Source organism: Aspergillus ochraceoroseus, assembly GCF_002846915.1.
Source record: "Aspergillus ochraceoroseus IBT 24754 chromosome Unknown P175scaffold_7, whole genome shotgun sequence".
NCBI classification, from domain to species: domain Eukaryota; kingdom Fungi; phylum Ascomycota; class Eurotiomycetes; order Eurotiales; family Aspergillaceae; genus Aspergillus; species Aspergillus ochraceoroseus.
The window spans coordinates 641412-660971 of record NW_024468482.1 but is presented as its reverse complement, the minus strand read 5'-3'; the positions used below and the strand labels follow the sequence as shown (position 1 = coordinate 660971).

The window sequence follows — 19560 nt, the reverse complement described above, 5'->3', positions numbered from 1 at the left end:
TCCTGACTTGTGGAAGATGGAAGTCGCTAGAATCCTTGATATTACCTCCTTAGGTGTTGTTATTATTCTCCTCAGCCACAATAGCTGCCAGGGTCGATGACGTAATCGGCTTACTCCCATTCCACCAGAGAATAAGAAAAGAATTAGTTATGGTTACATGTTATGTAGTTACCTAGAGGGATCCCGATTCTTTGGTATGTTCTGTTCTAGTGGTTCGAGGCTGAGTGTGCACTGCAATCCAGAGTCTGTAGTGTAGGTATACGTCATTGCGCTTCTCCCCTGTTCACTTTGGCTGTCCCCGAAAAGCCTCCTGGGAGTAGTAATTGGATGGTATTAAATATATTTGATTGTTCCTCTTGAGACTAACTGGTTTCCCGAATACTGTAGGGGGAGGGGGGTTTGGAGCGTTTCTGTTCCTCCTCTGTGTTGATAGGTATATATACATATATCTGGTAGTTTATATATCTTCCTCCCTCCTCATGCCAAGAACCTCAACCTTCCCTCAATTAGGTACTACCTAGATAGGTACTGGGTAGCTGTAGTATTTGTTCGTATTATTCCCGCCCCGTGGTCGAACCTATTGAACAGCGTCACCGGCAGCTGACAGACACTTCAAATTTAGAATCCGCCAAAACCTCAGAAGGAAACATGAATTCCCCTCCTAAATATTCTTTCCCACACTCTGCCACCACAACTCAAAAATAAAACGAAACCTTCTGATCAAGAACTGTTGCAGTACATCATACGGGTCCTGGGATCGCATGCAACAGAGTTAATGGATGGCACTTGCACGTATTCCGCGACGACCGACAGCATCTCTCCGAGTCCTGCCCGAGCCGCTCAATTCCCCTCGCTCTAAAACCCGCGGCCTACTCGTATGCTCCAAATAATCGTGTTTGAGTCTCCCTACGTTCATGCCATCTCTTGTTCCATCCGCGTCTCCGGCCTGGATCGTTAAAAACTGCTCCATCTCTGGTCCCCGTCACGCGCATATCTCGGTGGCCTCAACCATTCGGGCCATCATGGCAAAAGAAAGTCAAAAAGGAACATTCCTGGGGGCGATTCCCTCCTGGAGCACATCAAAAAATACACCGATACAACCGAGCGCCGGTCATAGCCCACTAGATCCCCTTCAACGATCTCAAGGTGAAGACCATACGGTCTCCCACAGGCAGAGACTGAGTCTACGCTACTACCCCAAAGACTGCCCGCCGTTGAGAGTCAGGTGGTTCTACGCAGTGGACTCTCCCAAATGGAAACCAAGCCCCCCAGACCAAAAGAAGGATGACTCGAAGCCCCCCCCGTCGCCGAAGAAATTCGTCCCCTTCACACCGAAAGATTCTCACTCTATCGAACAGGCATTCCAGAGGATATCCGATATCGAGATAGAAAGGGAAGAAGCCCATTACAACCGGCCGGTTGACACAACGCGGGATGTATCGGTTAGAGTGCCCGTCAATGAAGACTATCTCTTTGATGTGGACATACAACGCAGGGACTTGAGCCCAGCCTACTGGACTGGGCCCGTATACGAAGTTCGGCGTGGGACCTGGTTTGTCCAGGATGGATCAACATTCAAACCGTGTGAAGAAAATCTTGCTACCCAGCTGGAGGAAGGCTATTTGAAAGTTAAACCGTGGCGTACGGAGGACGCACAAGACTCCTTACCTCAAGTACTACCGACATTGAGAGCTCGCGAGCAAGGTAGGCTTGGTGATATACCCAAGGCTGATATATATATATACCTAGGGATTGTATACTAATTCACGATAGAGTCCGGGTGTCCCGCTAATAATACCGAGAGTACCGCGCGTGTCTCATCCGTGTCCACCAACGAGGCCCGAAAATATCGCTTATTCGGATCTTATATGAGCAGTATAGTCACATATCAGGATGCCTCATCAGCGCTGCTCGCAAATGATGATTTCATGTCTACCGTATATCAGAAGCTCGGAGGAGTCCCGGGAACTAGGCTGGTGCGAGGGTTTAGTGAGATGAAGAAGCAAAATGAGACCCAGGATATAAAGAGTTCGGATCAGAAATCTGCTCGCGAACCATCCCCCGCTGCTCCTAGGGATCTCGCCACCGGTTCGCCCAGCAAGCGCCCAGCTGAGCTTTTGAGATCTAGCACGCCTCGCAAGCAACCGGAAAACGACGATGTCACTGAAATGGACCCGGAAGAAACTCTGGAACGGCGTGTTTCGTCGCTCGCCGGCGGAAAAGATACAGCTGATATAGAGGAAGAAGCTCGTAGGCAGGAAGAAAAGGAGATGGAAGATTCAAGAGAGGCAGACAATGAGGACAGGGAGAGGGAGGTTGATCACCTGGTGCTCGTTACGCATGGCATTGGCCAACGACTGGGGTTACGTCTAGAAAGCGTCAACTTTATCCATGACGTGAATGTCTTGCGCAAGACTATGAAAAGTGTCTACAGAGCATCACCCGACCTCCAGGCCCTTAACTCCGAATTTCCAGATAAGCATAAAAACTGTCGTGTCCAGGTTCTTCCTGTGTAAGTGTGTGTGTGTGTGTGTTATGGGTTATCTCTCTGGAGAAGATTGGACCTGGCCTGTCTTCATTCAACTAACCCGGACTAGGTGCTGGAGGCATCTTCTTGATTTTCCATACCAAAGAGTTGGACAAAACCGCAAAGAACATGACCTCGGAGACGCAGACACGCTTGAAGATGATGTGTACCCTAATTTGTCCGACATCACACTCGAAAGTGTGCCTGCTGTCCGAAACCTCATCTCTGACTTGGCTGTGGATGTGCTTCTTTACCAAAGTAAGTACTGCGAACGCATATCTTCCATTGTGAAGCAGGAGTGCAATCGAATCGCCGAGCTGTATAAGAAACGGAACCCTAAATTTCACGGGTCTGTGAGTCTCTGTGGACATTCCCTCGGGAGCGCTATTCTGTTTGATATTCTCTGCGCCGAACGACCTGAGCCAATGTCCCATGGCTATAGCGGCACCAATAACGCTACCTCAGACCTCTCGTTGGCTTTTGAATGCGAAGAATTATTTTGCTTGGGTTCGCCGGTCGCACTTTTCCAGATGCTCAAGGGCAAGACGATTGCTGGGCGCCCTGCTTTGAGCCGTGGAAGCTCTAAGATATTTCCCAAGGAGAGTGACGAGTGTGCTGATCCACCCTCTTCTACATCCAAACGACAACCTGCAAATTTAAGCGCAGGCCTCAACCTAGGCGACAACCGGTCTTTACCAAAATGTCGGCAATTATACAATATATTCCATCCATCGGACCCCGTGAGCTATCGCATGGAGCCTTTAATATCTCCCGCGATGTCTTCGCTCAAGCCACAGCCCTTACCATCCGTTAAACGGAGTATATGGACGGCCTCTGGGCAAAGCCTTTCATTGATCAGCAGCCGTGTAGGCCAAAGCGTGGGGTCTCTCTGGACTAACTTTACATCTGGCGTTGCGAGCAGCCTGCTTAACCGCAGCCTGGGCCTGAGCTCTGAGGATAGCGTCTCCCATCAAAATTCGAGTGCCCGCCCGAAGTCACAACAATCCCCAGCTTCAGCTAGCCATAGCATTCATGGCGATCGAAGCCCTACCTTGATAGATCCCGAAATAGAGACCCTTTATGAAGGGTTCCAGAAGGCCAAACTTGGGCGCAGAAAGGAAGGCGCCGACTCCGAAGGTGACCGTGATATAGAATATCAGGAAAATGAGCGACGTTTGAGAAAACTAAAGCTTGAAGACGAAAAACTGAGATTATTGAACTCGAATGGACGGGTTGACTATAGCATACAAGAGTGAGTGTCCGAATTCCCCCTTCACCACCTTTTCCCCCTTTACATGCCGTGACGAGTTTTTGCAAGCTCTTTTCCATGTCCACTGAACTGACAACGCAAGAAAGGGGCGCCTTTGATATATCTTTGATTGCTAGCATCGCTAGCCATCTGAGTTACTGGGCGGATGAGGATGTTAATCATTTTATGCTCTCCCAAATGCTATGTAGAAAACGCCGACACCTAAATAACCATCCTTGATTTTAATTTCCGCAGACTTTCGGCGTTCTCTCATGCCACGATGGCTCGATTCTCCGAGTGTGTGATATCGTATCAATTATTCCCGAATACCGGATTCGTTGTCTGTGAATCCTGAGAGATCTGTCAGCCACCCTTTGTTGGTGAATTAACTGTCCTCTCAGGAGCCCCCCCCCCAACTAATCCAACCTTTTCTAGGTGCTTAGCCGTGATTTCTATCTTTATAAGGGGCATGCATTTCTTGGTGTTTGAGCATGATGATATATTGTATACAGTTAGCATTATAGTATAGATGAAATAGAAAGGCATAAATAGCCTGGCGGTACATAGCTAGCCGCGAGAATATCGATGATTGAACGCGTATACTAATCTTATTCCCCTAGATAGCTTATTCCTAGGCAGAATCTATCATATACTATATTACTTACTAGATGATAACTATATATAAATAATATACCTACCTGGTTGCTTCTTTATTTCTAGTAAGGAGACTGTTATAGTTACTTTATACGCTTAGCTTCAAGTAAATAAAAAACAAGACAAACCCTTTCGCTTATTGGAGCCGGAAGCCTAAAAGGACAGCCCATTTTCGCCTTGGGGGACTTAATCTAAGTACAGTAGATAGATATATAGGTATGCCCTGACAGAAATGTGGCCTCCTATGAGAGGAAAGCGCACAGTGGAAATTTGAATATTCATCCCAGGTAGGGCAAAGAAAAATAGTACATTTATAATTACCGCCATCGGCGATACACAAATAATAGGAGAGATAGTGAAATACTCCCTTGGCAACAACTACACGAAGCGACTATAGCACTATAGCACTATAGCCTTTAGGGCTTGCAAAAGGATGGAAAATACAAAGCCCCGGGCAATAACATCAACCTGGAGGCTATCAAATACCTTCCCCAGAGCTTCTCGACTAGCGGCAGCGCCCATGACGCCTGTTATTGCCTGTGGGAGTCCCTTCTGGACAAGAACGCGACGAGCGGTTTCCCGTAAACGCTCCTTTTCTGTATCGGTTGTGTCTGCGGGCCAGGAGCGGAGTTCCTCTTCGGTTGGTAGGGCGTTCTCGCGAAGTTTGACGAGATATAGCCCGATCGCTTCATCGGAGGTATTGCTGTCTATCATGGATTCTTGTAGTAGATTACGGATTGTTTCAAGACTAGGATTCCCTGGACGAAGTATGTAAGATTTTGCCGCATTCAACAGGGTTCGACGAATATTCCAGGCGGATGACAGGCAGTATAATTCGTTGATAACTGCGAAAATAAGTTCCACGGCCATTTGGGTTTCGTCTGTGGTGATTGGGTTGTTTTGGTTCTTGGGAGCAGGTCGTCCAGCGGTCTCTGCTTCCTTCTTGGGTTCTGGGAGAGAGTCCTGATTCTCCCCCTTGCTGGACAAACTTTCTGAACTAGATATGCCATTGCTTTCGTGTAATGAGATGGAATCAGTCGAGGTTCGATGACCATCCTTCTCAACATTAGCCTGTTCGTTACCAAGTGTCGCTCGTATTGATGTATCGGATGGGTTGGTTAAAGGTGTGATACAGCTTGGCGTCTCAAGCCCAGGAGTGCCGTTTAACTCCATGGGTTGAGATGACAGGACAGTGTCCCCTGTGTCCCTGTTCTGCTCTAGTGAAGATCTGTTTCCTTTTGGGCTCTCAGCCTTGAGTGGAAGATCGTTCTTTTGGGATAATGCAAAGCCATCTTTATTATTCTTCTGTGTGATTCCCGGGCTGGGCGTCGTTTTCTTATTGAGTCCACCACTAAATACCCCCGTAACTCCCTCAATGACAGCCTTTCCGCCCCCGGAGACCCCCTTCGGCGCGTTGGCAAACACACCCAAAACCCCCTTTCCGACATTCTCAAACGCAGCTTGACTTGGGAAGAAGAACCCAGGCTTTGTTGATGAATCTGAGGGATCAGGGCCAAGCCGTCCGTCTTTCTCGAGGAATCGTCTCATCGTTACGCTCTCAGCAAGCGGTTCATGTTGAAGGGCATCCTGAAGGTATCGTTCCAGATTCTGCGCCAAAGCTTGTCTGGTTTGACCCTTCCAGGGAGGCATGACTGGGTGGGTGTCTAAGAAGCTTCGGATTTCGTTTAATCTTGATATTGTTCCTAATGTGTCATGGATGGATTCAAAGTCCGTATACTTCTTGAACACCATCCACCCGCTGCTGCGCCCAGACGACGGTTCAACTTGAAGTAAGTAACTCGATGTCGGTTTTGATCGTAGGGGCGCTTTATCCCCGAGATCTGAGCCATCATCTACGGTTATTGAAGCCCGGTGAAGTGTGAACGAGGGTAATGTGGATGCATTTTCTGATGAAGGATGATTTGTTGAAGGGGAGATTGGAGGTTGAATCGATGAGGACGAAATCGATTCATTTGGCCGGTGTGAATTGATTGACTCGTTGGGATTGGCCGCATGGCTATCCGCGGCCTCTTCAGAAGAGCTAGTTTGTCGCGCCGCGTTATGATCGGGTAAGGCTTCCTTCCCATCAGCTGTGATACCAGAGCTGGGAGTCGATGTCGTTCGGTCTTCATCGTATATTTTGGGAGTTGCATTGCTTTGTTGCTCAGAGTACCTTTGTAGGTCCTGGGCCGCAATCATGTCGCTCAAACGTTTCGCTTCCACCATTGCGGCCTCTGTTGCCTTGTCCGATTTACTAGACTCCTGTCTCGAAATTTTTGACGGTAGAGTGGACTCGGCTATATTATTCCCTGTAGATGCTGAGGTGGGTGGGTTAACATCTGGATTAGTTGCTGTGATGCCATGACTTTGGGCACCTTCAACTCCAGCATCAATAGCACTCATGATTTCGGATTCGCCTTCGCTAAACAAATAAATAATCCAGCTGTTCATAAACTCAGGCCGTGACAGACTAGTAATTGTTGATTCGAAGACAACGCCTGCCAATATCTCTCGAAGGAAATTCCTCAGTGGGATACAGTTGTACACCTTGGGGTCAAGGAAGCGCGAAAGAATATCATCTGATATCATGATAAGTTTCTTGCGCTGTTGCTGATTTTCTAAGATATTCGCTAAACTGCTCTCAGGGTGCGATTCCAAGTAGCGCAAGATGGCGCTCTCTGATGAGACAGGAGGGCCAGCAACCTCGAAAGCGGCCGATAACTCGTTTAGGAATACAATAACCATGGACGATGAATTAGTGAGGAATTCTAGAAACGTATCCGCCGTTCGTTTACGCGATAAGTGAGATGAAATGGACGTGATAAAGCTGGTTAATGTCGCCTGACAGGATAAGGGAAATGTTGATTCCGACGGAAGAATCGGCTCATACCAGTAACTTTTCTCTCGCTAGTAAGCTCATCTTGTAGGATAGAAAAAAAAAAAAAAGAACAGAAGGCAAATACATACTTCACATAATCTTTCAAAGCCGCATCAATTAATGATGTTAGAGCAGCAGTTGTTGCGGGACCAAAGGTAGAGGTATCCAGCTCTACACTCAACTCGCTGCCAATTATCCCTCCCCCAGTATTATTCTCTTTAGTTTCGGAGATATTTGACTCGTTGCTATGCCAGTTGAGCAGTCTATGAGCCACGTTCAAGGAGAGCTGCTTCCTGCTGGATCTCTGCGACTCGGACGAATTATCGTTGTTGTGACCCTCCCATGATGCCTGGAGAAAGACCCCCAGGATTACCCCAATCAAAAGTAGCCCAAGCCTCCCCAAAAGAAGATATACAGCTCCCATTAAACAAATGATGACCAAAATCAACTTTTCGTTGCTGCATGTTGAAAGAAACTCCAATGTAATGTCCATAAGCTTTTTCGTTTGCACAGCACTTGGCGTGTGGTCTGCGACTTTATTATCATCCTTATCGAGGCTCATCGTGGCAATAGTGGAGGGAGCCGGGTTGTCCTGCTGCCTCTTATCCGGTTGGGACCCAATTGAAGTATCATTTAACTCATCCATATCTGTTGATATAACTGAACGTGGCATAAGCTGCGATTGACACATCCCCCCTGGAGACTCCGAGATTCTGGACGCCGCTTCTCTTAATCGATACCAAGATACTGTACAGGCGAGAACGAAGGGGATTGCAAGTTTGTCGCGGTCATATTTAGCACCAAATAACAAAGGTCTTTCTCGAGTTGGATTGTGTGCAGTTGGTGTACAAAGTAGGTATAATGCTGCTAGTTAGGCCATCGCCTTACATAATAAACCAACTGTCCGGAGTATTTTTCAATGACAAGGTTGGTTGTGGCTTACATGTCGATTTTTAACACCCACGACAACGAGGTCCGGAGGTCATCACGGGCGTTCCTTGGCCCACATACTCGGAAGGTACCGACAACCGACGTGTAGTAAAATAGGGGCTTGATCAGAATATGGGGAATTTTCAAATCCCTACGTGCGTAAACTACCGTTCGGCGTTCGATAGTTCGATGTAATTTATCTGCTCTCTACTAGCTAGAGCAAGCAATCCTCGTTCTGACGACTACGACTACCCCTTGTTCGGGGGAAAAACTAGGAAGAACAAAAGTCGGATCGAAAGACCACTGAGATATTATGTATGTATGTATGTATGTATCCATCATTTACTGTCTATCTCGTCTCATTAAACGACGAGATATGTCATGTAAAAAATGGAGGTAAATCTCCGCTATCCGAGTGAATCCGAGCATTCAAAGTACATGTTTTCCATGCCGGAGGTAAAGAAGATTGCGGGTTGGTTATCTTTGTTCGGGAGAGTCCCTTTGTTTTGGTAAAAGTCTAGATGGTATTCTGATCACCGTGTTCTAATGTATTTGGTATGGGATCCTTGTGCCACCAGGGTTTGCTCGCCAGAACTCGTGGATTTAGAGATGGTTATGGTTGTAAATGCAAGTGATTTGCCGACCTTGTTGGCACAACCCTCGATTTCGAGCCAGTCACCCGTAGTAGCCGTAGAAAGATAGGTAACATTGATATTGGTGCTTACACCGGTTGACTCAAGGCCACAGGATGCAATTGCTAGTCCGCCAGCCCAATCAGTAACACAAGCAGAGAAGACGCCATGCAGAGTGCCTTTTGAGTTAAGGTGCTGCGGAATCACCTGGAGTCTTGCCGAAAAGGCGCCTTCTTTGGCATGGTAAATTTCCACATCATTAAGCAGAAAAGCGTAAATAGGGCTGTTGACTCGAATACGTTCCCAGACTTTATGGACATTTTGCAATGCTGGATTCCCTTCCATGAGTGGAGATTTTGTGTTCTGTGACATGATTGTGGAGGATAAAGAAGCATTAGAGGGGTTGGGAAAAAAGAGGAATTGAAGGGGCAGGAGAAAAGAAAATTAATTTGCGCTACTCATGTGCAGGGCGACGCGTGAGCTTACCAACTTAGGTAGGCGGAGTGGTAGGCGGTATGCAGCTGTTGATTGTTATTATTTTTTTTTAAACGCGAAGCCGTCTTTCTGATAACAGGTTGACGAGAGCTACCAAACTATCAAACATATACGAGTTACCTACTGGACTGCCCCTGAGGTTTTTTTGCTGAAGGTCTTAATTCATTTAGCCAATATCACGTGATATAATGTAATCTACATCCTTGGGAAAGTCAGCGAGCAGCTCGACTTAACCTTACTTTTACTTCTTCAACTAAAATCTAACTCTCGATTTGACGCAGCCACGGGCTAAATATCCAAACATCCCATCTCTCCTTTACGATATTTCCCCCACAATGCCTTCTGGCTCTAGAAAACGCGCTTCAGATGTGAGCGATGACTTCATTGTTGATGACGAACCTCGTCTCAAGAAGTCTAAGCCCAATGCTATCAAAAGCGCAAACTCCGTCCATGCCGACAAATCCTCTGCGGGAGTGACGCGCAAAGTTGATACGAATGGAGATAATTATTGGGACATCGCAAAGATGCGTCGAGTTACTATTTCATCATTTCGAGGGAAAACCTTGGTGAATATCCGAGAATACTACGAGAAGGACGGCCAGGAGCTTCCTGGGAAGAAGGTATGCTTTCGGAGATGGAATCCGTGGAATTTTTACGGCTGCTGATGGTTTTGCGCAGGGCATTTCTTTGCCTATCGATCAGTTTTCCACCCTCTTGACTTTGCTTCCTGAGATTGAAAGTGCCCTGAAAGAAGGCGGAGAGTCGATTCCCCGCCCAAACTATGCGCATAATAGTGGACCTTCTTCAGAGGGTGATGATGGAGATGTTGGTTCTAGTGGTGAACATTCAGAAACACGCCCCTCGCGAAAGAATATTGATGCCACAAGTGATGAGGATGAGAGTGAAGAATAATGTTTCCAAAGAATATACTTCTCTCAAGTGGTTTGTGTTGTTTCTCTCTTCCCCCTGTTTCTTATTTTCTGCATTGGTACTTTTCAGTATGCAACCCTAGTACACTCTTCTTGCTCTGTTATAGCAGTAAACTGGTTACACTTAATTCGACCCGCCACACATATTTATCGGTCCAAATGTGTATCTAACTTCCGTAGCCTTTCGACTACCTTTCCGGTTCTTGGAATGATGTGGTAGGGTCCTAGGATTCAATCTCAGCACACCTGGTAGTTCAAAGCAAGATGGATTAAAATGCAATGTTTGACCCATTCTCTGCATGCATGCTCTACGCGAGAGACTACGAGTCATGATTAATAACAGTAACTTACCTGGACCCTTAGTCCCTGGAGAAGGAAGTAATCTTGAGTGACTTTGCTAGAAACGTGTTGGCGAAAATATCCACAAGATTCAAGGGAGCCTTGGCTATGATGAGGTATACGAAAATAGGTCCAGGCTGTTTTAATACTTGATATTAAGGCAGAGAGTAGGATGTATGGTGGAGTGGTATACTTATTTCTAGGTTAGTACTAACTATCTAGATCACTATCTCCATTAACTAGTTAATAGCTAACAGTATAAAGTTGTTCTAATTATTGGAATACGTGAATTTTAACCGTGACGCGGCAGTAAATAAGATTAGTTTGATTTGGTACCTCTAGGCTCTAGGTCTTGTCCCTGTCCCTCTGCAGCTCGGTTCCTTCGGAAGGTAGCCAGTTCCTTACTCCGTACCTGGCTACAATCTACTAGTTACTTAGTACTAGAAGTAGACTCGAGAGTTGACTTTGTACTCCGTGTTTGTCGGGAGTGGATCACCATTACCAAAGAAGCGTAAAACAATACAAAATACTGTATTCTGTACAGTTTCTTGTATTTGTATCGGGATGCGACAAACCGGCCCCCCTTTTCCCGTTCTTCGACCTTTTCCATCCTCATCCCCTAAGGATCAATTTTACTACTATCATAAATATTTATCCTGTTGTTGTTAATTGGAGGCGTTTTCTTTGTCTAAAAACTTGCCTCTTAACCCCCCCCTCCCAAACTCTCCAACATCCCAGTCAATATCACCTTCCAAGTTCCTGCGACAAGAAGCAGCCCAGCCTTAGGTGGTGGCACCTCGGGTCCACACTAACCACCCCCCCCCCCTGAACTATTCTTGTCTTCACGTTCCCCTCGATCGGTATCGGTGCGTCTCTCACTTGGTTTTTGATATATGTGTGATATTTCTCATTCCCTATCCATGCATTTCCCCCATGCATTTGTATTCAACGGACTAAAAATAACAAACAACTCCGCAGTGTGATCTTCATATAGGTCGTGTCTGTTCACCGATCCTCCTACCATCTCCGTTTCCTCCCCACCCGCCACCCCAATTGGAAGCAATAGGCGTGACCATATCTTCTTGCAAAATTGTCTTCTATTGCAAAGTTGCTGGAAATATAGAGCCGGAGCCCAGATATCATGCATAGCTTCTAGAGAGTTTACCCTACATCCCCGACCATCGGAAACAATGCGACAGTCTTGCAACATCCTTTTACAATAGAATAGACCTTGAGATACCATGCATTGAGCCAAATAACTACCAACAGCGGATCCAGAGGGCGCATTTACATCCGAAGCCAAGGGAATTTTCACCTTTTAAATAATGAAAGGAACGATCTCAGGTGCATCTTCTCTCATTGTTACAGCACAACCTATCTCCTATGAGGTATGTCTTCTGATCATTTCCCCCCTCTCCCGAGTGGCCTTTCTTTTTGCTCTCCCTGATTTCTATATCAGCCATGAAACTAATATCCGATATTATTGCTAGGCGGCCGTTGCCATTATCATATTTCCTAATTGTTCATAAGTTGCAAATCGGACTCTTCACCAATCCCTCTAGCCATTTTCAAAATCAGATACGCAAACGCGCCTTTCGTCCTTGCGTGTTGTCCCTTTAACTAAATACAAACATACCCGGCGGGACTGGATAGTGGATGAATTTACATCTGGCTTGCTAACAACAACCATGCCCGAGTCAGCTACAGGGGGTGTTTCAAACTCCCCCCCAAACACTGCCGACGATGGCAATATCCGCGAAGGGCTTGGCAGCTTGAACAGGTGGTCCCAGTCTACAGCATCTAGCAATTTATCGACCACTTACGTTAGCCATCGTCGACAAGAAAGTGCTCCTAGAGCGTTCATCGTAGATGGTTACGACTCCCACAAGCGGGGATTGAGCCTAGAAACTTCCACTCATTTACCCGCCCGGGCTTTCAATCCTGCGGATAATGGCGAGGAGATGCTGACACAATATCACTCGCAACATTCTATCCTACACGGCCACGCAGAGACCCCCCCGGCTGATCAGCCAGAAACGGGTATATTACCAAAATCCTCAATTGGTATGAGAACTGCAACGTCGTCGCAGTCTGAATCTATGCCCCTCGAATCTACGTATATGCCACCAGAAATCGTTTCGAAAAGACACTCCCCGGAAATGGAAACTTTGAATCAACCTGCTGGTGGCTATTCAACTCACACCGTTGTCCGACCATCAAGTCAAAACGAGAAACGTCGACAGGTTCATTCGCAGAAGGTTATGCTCTCCAAAGCGTTGCAAAAAGCAAATACCGCAGTTCTCCTTGACAATGCGGCAAACTTTGAAGGAGCAATGGAGGCCTATAATGACGCCTGTCAACTTCTACAACTCGTAATGCTTCGGAGCAATGGGGGAGAAGACGAAAAGCTAAAGCTCCAAGAAATTGTAAGAATTGATGGTCCTCCCAAAATTGCTGCCGTTTGCTAATTTCCTTAGCGGGATACATATATGATCCGAGTTACTGAACTTCAGCGCATGGACTTCGCTTTTCGAGATGCCGATAGTAAGGCTCTCCCTGAACGGCCACTTAGCCAGGAGTCATATGGTGAATATCTTCACCCAGTCCAAGACTATGACGATGATAATTTTGTCGATGAGGATCCGACTTTATCGCAACACAACTCATTTGGCGTCGCCCAGGAAAACTCTGGAGAATCAGGGAAATTAGCTCATGCACAAATTCCACCTAGACGCCAATCACTTTTACCTTTGGCTGTAGATGATGGGTACCACAAGTCCCCGCTGTCCCCGGATCCTAGAAACCAGGAAGTCCATCGTCCCCAGCCGGAATTATCCAGCCAAGCTCCTCAACATGTGCGAGAGAATTCAGCGTCCACATTCGCGGAGCATCCTGCCTTGGACAACGACGATGACGACGATGACGAAGGAATCATGTCCCACAACTCGCACTCCTCTGAATTATCCATGTTGAGTCAGGCTCGAGATGTTTATGAGTCAACCTCGTGGCTCGACACTATTGATGAATCAGGAGCGTCTTCGTCGGCTTCGGTGCGTTCCAAAGCCTCATCTATATATTTGCGCCGCAGACGAAGTAGCCGCCTCAGCCATGGTACCGAGGCTGACTTTGACGCCGCCCTTGATGCCGCCGTTGAGGCTGCTTATGACGATGGTCTTGAGCCGGCAAGCGATTTAGATGAGGACGACAGCAATGATGATATTTTCGTGAACGCCCGTCGAAATGTTGAAATAGCCAAGCAAAAAGTGAGGGAAGCGGAGCGGGAAGCGGAAGTGGCAATGACACGAGGAAGAGAGCTACGCCGAATACAAGAACAGGAAATGCTGTCCACTCCTATTGACCCGGATTTGGATTATCTTGATGAGGAAGCAGAGGAAGAGGAGCGCCTGTTGGAAGAGATGACTAGGGGATATGTGATGGATGACTTTGAGTTTGACCTCCAGTCTAAATCAGCACTTCCCCGACAATCAGGTTCGGTCAGCTTTTCCACGAGAATGTGGGAAGGGCCTATCGTACCCAATCCCATAGGTACAGGCCCACCGCTATCGACACTTGTAGAGGACGATGTCCTTCCTCCTGAATTCAACACACGCCCACATACGCAAAGCACTATTTCTTCCATCTCGCCCCAATCGGTTTCTCAGTCAACATCCGGCTCGGGCGTACGTGCGCGTAGGATGTCTGGCCAGAATAGAATAGAGCTGAAGATTGAAACAAATCCGCGCCTGAAGTCCGGTGCCATTAATGCGGAGCACGTTCAATCTTTGGATGCTCAGATAGATCGACCGCCAACCCCCATTGAAAAGGACGGACACCTAGCGAATCTCCCTGCCCATGCAAGCAAAAGCTCTGACACCAACTCCTCATTGCACTCAATACCTCCCATGAACAGGCGTAATATATCTATTGGGTCTATATCTGAAGATACATCAGCAAATTTGACTCTGGCTAGAGCGACGGCCACAGAGAATGATGAAGGAGCCGAACCTTCAAAAATTCTATCACCGCCACGCCCAATAGGAAAAGTTCCTTCAGCACCAGATAACTTGGGAAGGCCAAACCCAAGCATGCCGACTTTTCGACCAAGGAACGTCTCTGTACCTGGCATTGATTTCTCTAGCGACTCCCCGGGAACTCCTGCGAGTAGCGCATTTCCGACTTTGGATCTTCAGAAGGGAGCCGTCACTGCTCCACTGAATGTTTTACCTACACCAAGTGCTGCCAATTTCACTTCAAGCGGACTGCCAGGTGACGCGCTCTATCTTTTTGATAACTACATTCACTCGCCAACTAATCCTGGTTCCCCGAACCCGCTGGCTTCCGACTCTCCGCTTCCACTAGAGCCGTGCCCGGAATCTTTTCTTTTACGCCCATTTTGGCTCATGCGGTGTATTTATCAAACGATCGCCCATCCACGTGGTGGGTATTTGTCGACAAAACTGTTCGTCCCTTGTGATGTCTGGCGCGTGAAAAATGTCAAAATCAAGGGCGTTGAAGAAAAAGTGTCAAGTTGTGATCTGTTAACCGCGGCAATGCTTAAACTGTCTAAAGTGGACATGTACGATGCCGATGCCGTTCTGGAGGAGATGCAAGCATTTGAAGTTGTACTTGACCAAGTCCAGATGTCTCTATCAAAGAAGATAGGCAACGAGGTCGGCGTACAAGGGGCTATGACGATGTTTAAGGCTGCGCTGGCTTTGGACGATACTGCTACCCTTGATACCATTTCTTCAAGAGCCTCAACTGCAACAAGCAAGTCTTATTTGAGCTCCTGGCGCAAATTGCGGTCTAAGAACTCTGGGTTTGGCACCGGACCTTTACCAAGTTCGAAGGAAGCGAATAAAGACAATTTATCGATATCCTCGCTTCCAATGACTTCCACACCAATCCCACAGCTCTCCAAGCGAAATGTGGCACAGTTGCAGTTTAGCGGGCCTAATGCGAACTATATGAGTGCTTTAGCTAGGCTTTGCGATGCTGCTCAAGTATTAGGTAAGTTAAACTAACATCTCTCTAGACTCTTCATTGGGTTACTAATTTCTTTCTCTTGTAGATCAAATCGCCCAACAAGTCGAAGACCCGGGTCTAAGACACTCCTCAAAAACTCTTGTTGGCCTGGAGTTGAGTACGCGCCATGCTGCCGAATTCTTTGGCTTCTACATTTGCCGATTTGCCCTGAATGATATTGGCATAATGCTTGATAAATTCATTAAGAGGGGCAGTGAGTGGGTCCTCATCTAGGATGGTGATGACAAGCTTCTTTCCTATAATGTGTCGATCTTTGATTCGATTTTTATTATGCCCGCTATATACCCCCCATTCGGAAGTTCACGTACTTCCTTGTTTGCCAACGCTCTCCTGCTTTGTTAATGACCGACAATAATAGAACCCCCCCTTCCTTCCCCCTTCTCCCTTGAAGCGGGGAAAAATATTTCATACACTGTCTTTATGACTGTATATAAATATGATTATATGTATATATGAATGTATGTATATTATATTTATGATTATGTATCAGCTCTGGCTTCGCAAAGGCTTACCCGCGCCTTTCAGTTAACTAACCATCTAGCCAGACCATTTACAGTATTCATGCAATTAGTATAATATAAAAAGGACAAAACAAGACCCCCAAAGCAGTGTCAAACCATGGTTGTCTTGCTTAGACACAAAGAACGGCGGAATTATCATAATGCTATGCAAGGAGCATGTGCTGTTCTTCGTAGAATGGTGTAGGCATGGTATGGTGTATATCCCACTTCGCGACATCTCCTCGGGACGGACGATACTTCAAAGTCGAGCATATAAACAAAACACATGCACCTCGTGGAGAATGTAAAACCTAGGTCAGGCATACTCGATCAAATCAAAAACAAAGCCTTGTGATATCTCCCTTCTTTCTTCCTCTTAAGCTCGTTTGCCAGCGGATCTGAGGCAAATCTGGCGTCGTTTCTCCGCGTCTCGAATAATCTCACTGGATAGTTTCAGGCTCGGTGCAAGGTGTGCATATCTGTCGACCTCCGCAATCACGCTGGAGATTATACCGTCTACCCGTAGGGCAGAGGGGAGCAAGGTTGAAAGCGTGGGAGACATCGTGGCACCCATGATGAGCAGAGACTGTGAGACCATGGAGAGTGTGCCCTGCCACAGATAAGGTAGGTGACCCTCCCGATGGCTGGTGATATTCTCTAACTGATATAAGGTAGCCTCTAAGCACCGACGGCAGCATTCTCTGACGAGAAGGTCCGCGGAGGCTTGTTCGTTTTCGAAGACTGCTAGAATATAGGGACGGTAGATGATGGTGCGGCAGGCAAAATACCGAAGCCGGAGAACGGTTTGGACCGGGTTGGAAATGGGGGGTTGAGAGAGGGGGAATTGAACAGGTTGCGGGAGTCCCTCGTACCACTGGGATAGCTGGAAGTCTAGTTCTGAGACAATTGGTCCAAGGGAGGCGAGGGTGAGTGAGTTGTCTTTTTGATAGATCATGTGGCTTACTCGGTTGAGGAGGCGTCGGAGGGCGATTTCAGCAAGGAAGTACCAGAGCTCGTCGCGGCCAGCAGCAGTGACAAGCTTTTTTCTGGCGTTGTCGGCGTGGTTTCCATCATCGTCATCGTCATCGTCATTGTCGTCGTCATCACCTCCCTCTTCTTCGTCTTCGTCTTCGTCTTCTTCCTCATCGAAGCCTCCGGGAAGGTCGACGAGTTCTTCAAAGTGTACGATTCCGGAATGAGGAAGATCTAGTTCTGCCAGCATGTCACTTTCGTATAGTAGAGCGTTCCAGTACACCCTGACACTTAATTCTCTCCACTGAACGGGGACGCGAGAAGCATTACCAAACAGCAACTGGAGCTTCATGCTAGCATTTGAAAGTAGTGTCCATGCCTCTAGCGGCCGCACTAGGTAAAATAAATACGCTGCGGTTAGGATGATGCACTGGGCTGCGGCGACGGAATTGCGCATCATAACAGAGGGGAGAAGATTCCACGCTGTCATAAAATACGGTAACCCTGGTGGATCTCGATCCTTGGGAATCAGAGCGATACTGCCATATGAAGTAGCGCAACCAAGCGCCAAAACCAGGAGGACAACACAACTTTCAGGCCCTTCTCTAAAGCCCACTGAAACCGCCACATTATAGTACCGTGCCCATGTGTAGGGATTAACACAAGCGTACCAGACGTTGACTTGTTTGAAGAAGGCTTGAATGTAAGATGGTGCGTGGGTTAAGTCGAACGCCGCCGGGGAAGTCATTCTGAGTGGCTCACGAGCCATTTCTAGCTGCAGCAAAGTCTGCGGATCATAAGGACCGGCGACTAACTCTCGAATCAAGGGCCACTGTAACAGGTGTAGTGCCGGTGTTGTGTGCATTTTAGGCATTGTCGAGATGCTTGTGGGAGGGTTTGCCCACGAACCAAGCCCTACAACGGATGTTCTCCCGGAGACTGCAGCATGGCCAGATGATTTTACTACGACCTCATCACTGCCGATGTTTGTGTCATTGCTCGTTGTGGGAGAAGTGGAAGAGAGCGGGAAGTGTGGATTTTGTGCTGCAAGGCTGGATTGGAGCAATCCTTCAATTCTTGTGAGCCGTTCAATGATCAACTTATCCCCAGCATCGAGTTTGATTCCGGGTTCTCTATAGACACAGTCTGCATCGAGATCTGTGCAGAGCTGACATTTTGGGCGCGCTCCATTACATCTTGTTTTCCGTAGACGGCAGATTTGGCACTGCCAGGCTCATGTTTCATGGTTAACCAACATTTCGGAATGAATTCCAGGGGTACAGAAGCTTAAATCAAGAAGACCAGAGCTTGTGAGACTCTGGCGTTAGAAAATGGAAAAATAGAGAGCAAGGTAGATAACATGCTGGACGGGGGATATGGCATGTTACGTACGGCAATTGTAGCGCGCCTCCGGGGATATTCTGTCACTTCGGAGCTGGAGCGCTTTTTCTTGTGTATCTGAAAGTCATTGGAGACAGCCGAAGAGTTAGAATCCAGGATTCCATCCCTGTCCCTCTCCGGCGAAGGAGTCATGGTTTGCATTTATCCAGGGTAGATTCACATCAATACAGCAAAGAAACGCGGGAGCGAAACTGGACTCTCGTGGAATGAATACGGGCTTTTATGAGGCAAGAAGCTTCGTAAACAGGCACAATCCACTACTCATAATGTCAGAAAGACTAGTCAAAGCAGTACTTGAGTCTCTGGGTCCCTAGACATTTTTTACAGCCCAAAGGAGCGTAAAGATGCTTGAACAGGGCGTTGTTGCTGGTCTTGATCGCCAAATCATCTAGTAGATCAACAGTGGGAGTTGATATAATCACTGCCAGATAGACATGATCATTGAAACATGATCATATCATGAGTAAAGGATTAGAAAAGGGAGGGGCAAAGGGTCTTCTGGGATAAGAATAAGGATGACTTCCTGGTTGGTGGTTGGTGGTGGTGGTGATGGTGACGACGGAAATGAGGCAGAGCAATTAATATATCACGCCAGGCTAACAGTAAGACCACCACCCACCTAGAATAATAATTAATAATTAGAAGAATTAGGTATCCCCAAGGTTAAGGGATTGAGTGAAAGCAGAGATCGAGGGCTGTCCATCAGCTTATTATTTATTTAGTTATTTATTTTCTTCCCCCCCATTCTTTTGGTTTTCATTTACAAGGCGGGGGAAAATTGACAGTTCGTGTGTGGAGGAGGAGGAAAGAAAACAAGAAGACTACCTGAATAATAGTTAGTACTAACTAACTAGTTATAACTAACTAGTTAATTTTAATTCAAGACTTAATAACCATCAAAGGCGAATGATGGCCCAGAAATTCATCCGAAATTAGCGTGTTCGTTGGTCTTCCAATAATGAAGGTTGATATAGAGGAATTAAATTCTCCTTCGAGGGATACTGAAGG

The 19560-nt window shown here is 47.0% G+C and overlaps 6 protein-coding genes across 6 annotated transcripts; 3 read left to right on the top strand and 3 right to left on the bottom strand.

Annotated features, from left to right (window-relative positions):
- Window positions 1–1022: 1022 nt before the first annotated feature.
- On the top strand, window positions 1023–4016 carry P175DRAFT_0443030 (DDHD family phospholipase; the record flags this gene model as incomplete). The annotated part of the gene is made up of 4 exons (XM_040894154.1): window positions 1023–1673; window positions 1776–2512; window positions 2598–3779; window positions 3884–4016. The coding sequence occupies 4 exons, from the start codon at window positions 1023–1025 to the stop codon at window positions 4014–4016; spliced, it is 2703 nt and encodes a 900-aa protein (XP_040750052.1).
- Window positions 4017–4829: 813 nt separating this feature from the next.
- Window positions 4830–7870, bottom strand: P175DRAFT_0442402 (PX domain protein; the record flags this gene model as incomplete). Its single annotated transcript, XM_040894122.1, has 2 exons — window positions 4830–7326; window positions 7398–7870. The coding sequence occupies 2 exons, from the start codon at window positions 7868–7870 to the stop codon at window positions 4830–4832; spliced, it is 2970 nt and encodes a 989-aa protein (XP_040750051.1).
- A 605-nt stretch (window positions 7871–8475) lies between these two features.
- Window positions 8476–9275, bottom strand: P175DRAFT_0503460 (PaaI family thioesterase). Its single transcript, XM_040897642.1, has one exon. The coding sequence runs from the start codon at window positions 9240–9242 to the stop codon at window positions 8772–8774; it is 471 nt and encodes a 156-aa protein (XP_040750050.1). The 5' UTR covers window positions 9243–9275; the 3' UTR covers window positions 8476–8771.
- A 180-nt stretch (window positions 9276–9455) lies between these two features.
- P175DRAFT_0518107 (transcriptional coactivator p15/PC4 family protein) lies at window positions 9456–10561 on the top strand. Its single transcript, XM_040899030.1, has 2 exons — window positions 9456–9985; window positions 10044–10561. The coding sequence occupies exons 1-2, from the start codon at window positions 9701–9703 to the stop codon at window positions 10275–10277; spliced, it is 519 nt and encodes a 172-aa protein (XP_040750049.1). The 5' UTR covers window positions 9456–9700; the 3' UTR covers window positions 10278–10561.
- Window positions 10562–12321: 1760 nt separating this feature from the next.
- On the top strand, window positions 12322–15892 carry P175DRAFT_0511127 (uncharacterized protein; the record flags this gene model as incomplete). Its single annotated transcript, XM_040898569.1, has 3 exons — window positions 12322–13059; window positions 13111–15643; window positions 15705–15892. 3 exons carry the CDS (start codon window positions 12322–12324, stop codon window positions 15890–15892), a joined length of 3459 nt encoding a protein of 1152 aa, XP_040750048.1.
- A 663-nt stretch (window positions 15893–16555) lies between these two features.
- P175DRAFT_0483955 (putative C6 finger domain protein) lies at window positions 16556–19109 on the bottom strand (the record flags this gene model as incomplete). The annotated part of the gene is made up of 2 exons (XM_040895552.1): window positions 18544–19109; window positions 16556–18376 (listed from the first exon to the last, which is right to left on the bottom strand). The coding sequence occupies exons 1-2, from the start codon at window positions 18691–18693 to the stop codon at window positions 16556–16558; spliced, it is 1971 nt and encodes a 656-aa protein (XP_040750047.1). The 5' UTR covers window positions 18694–19109.
- Between the last annotated feature and the right edge of the window lie 451 nt (window positions 19110–19560).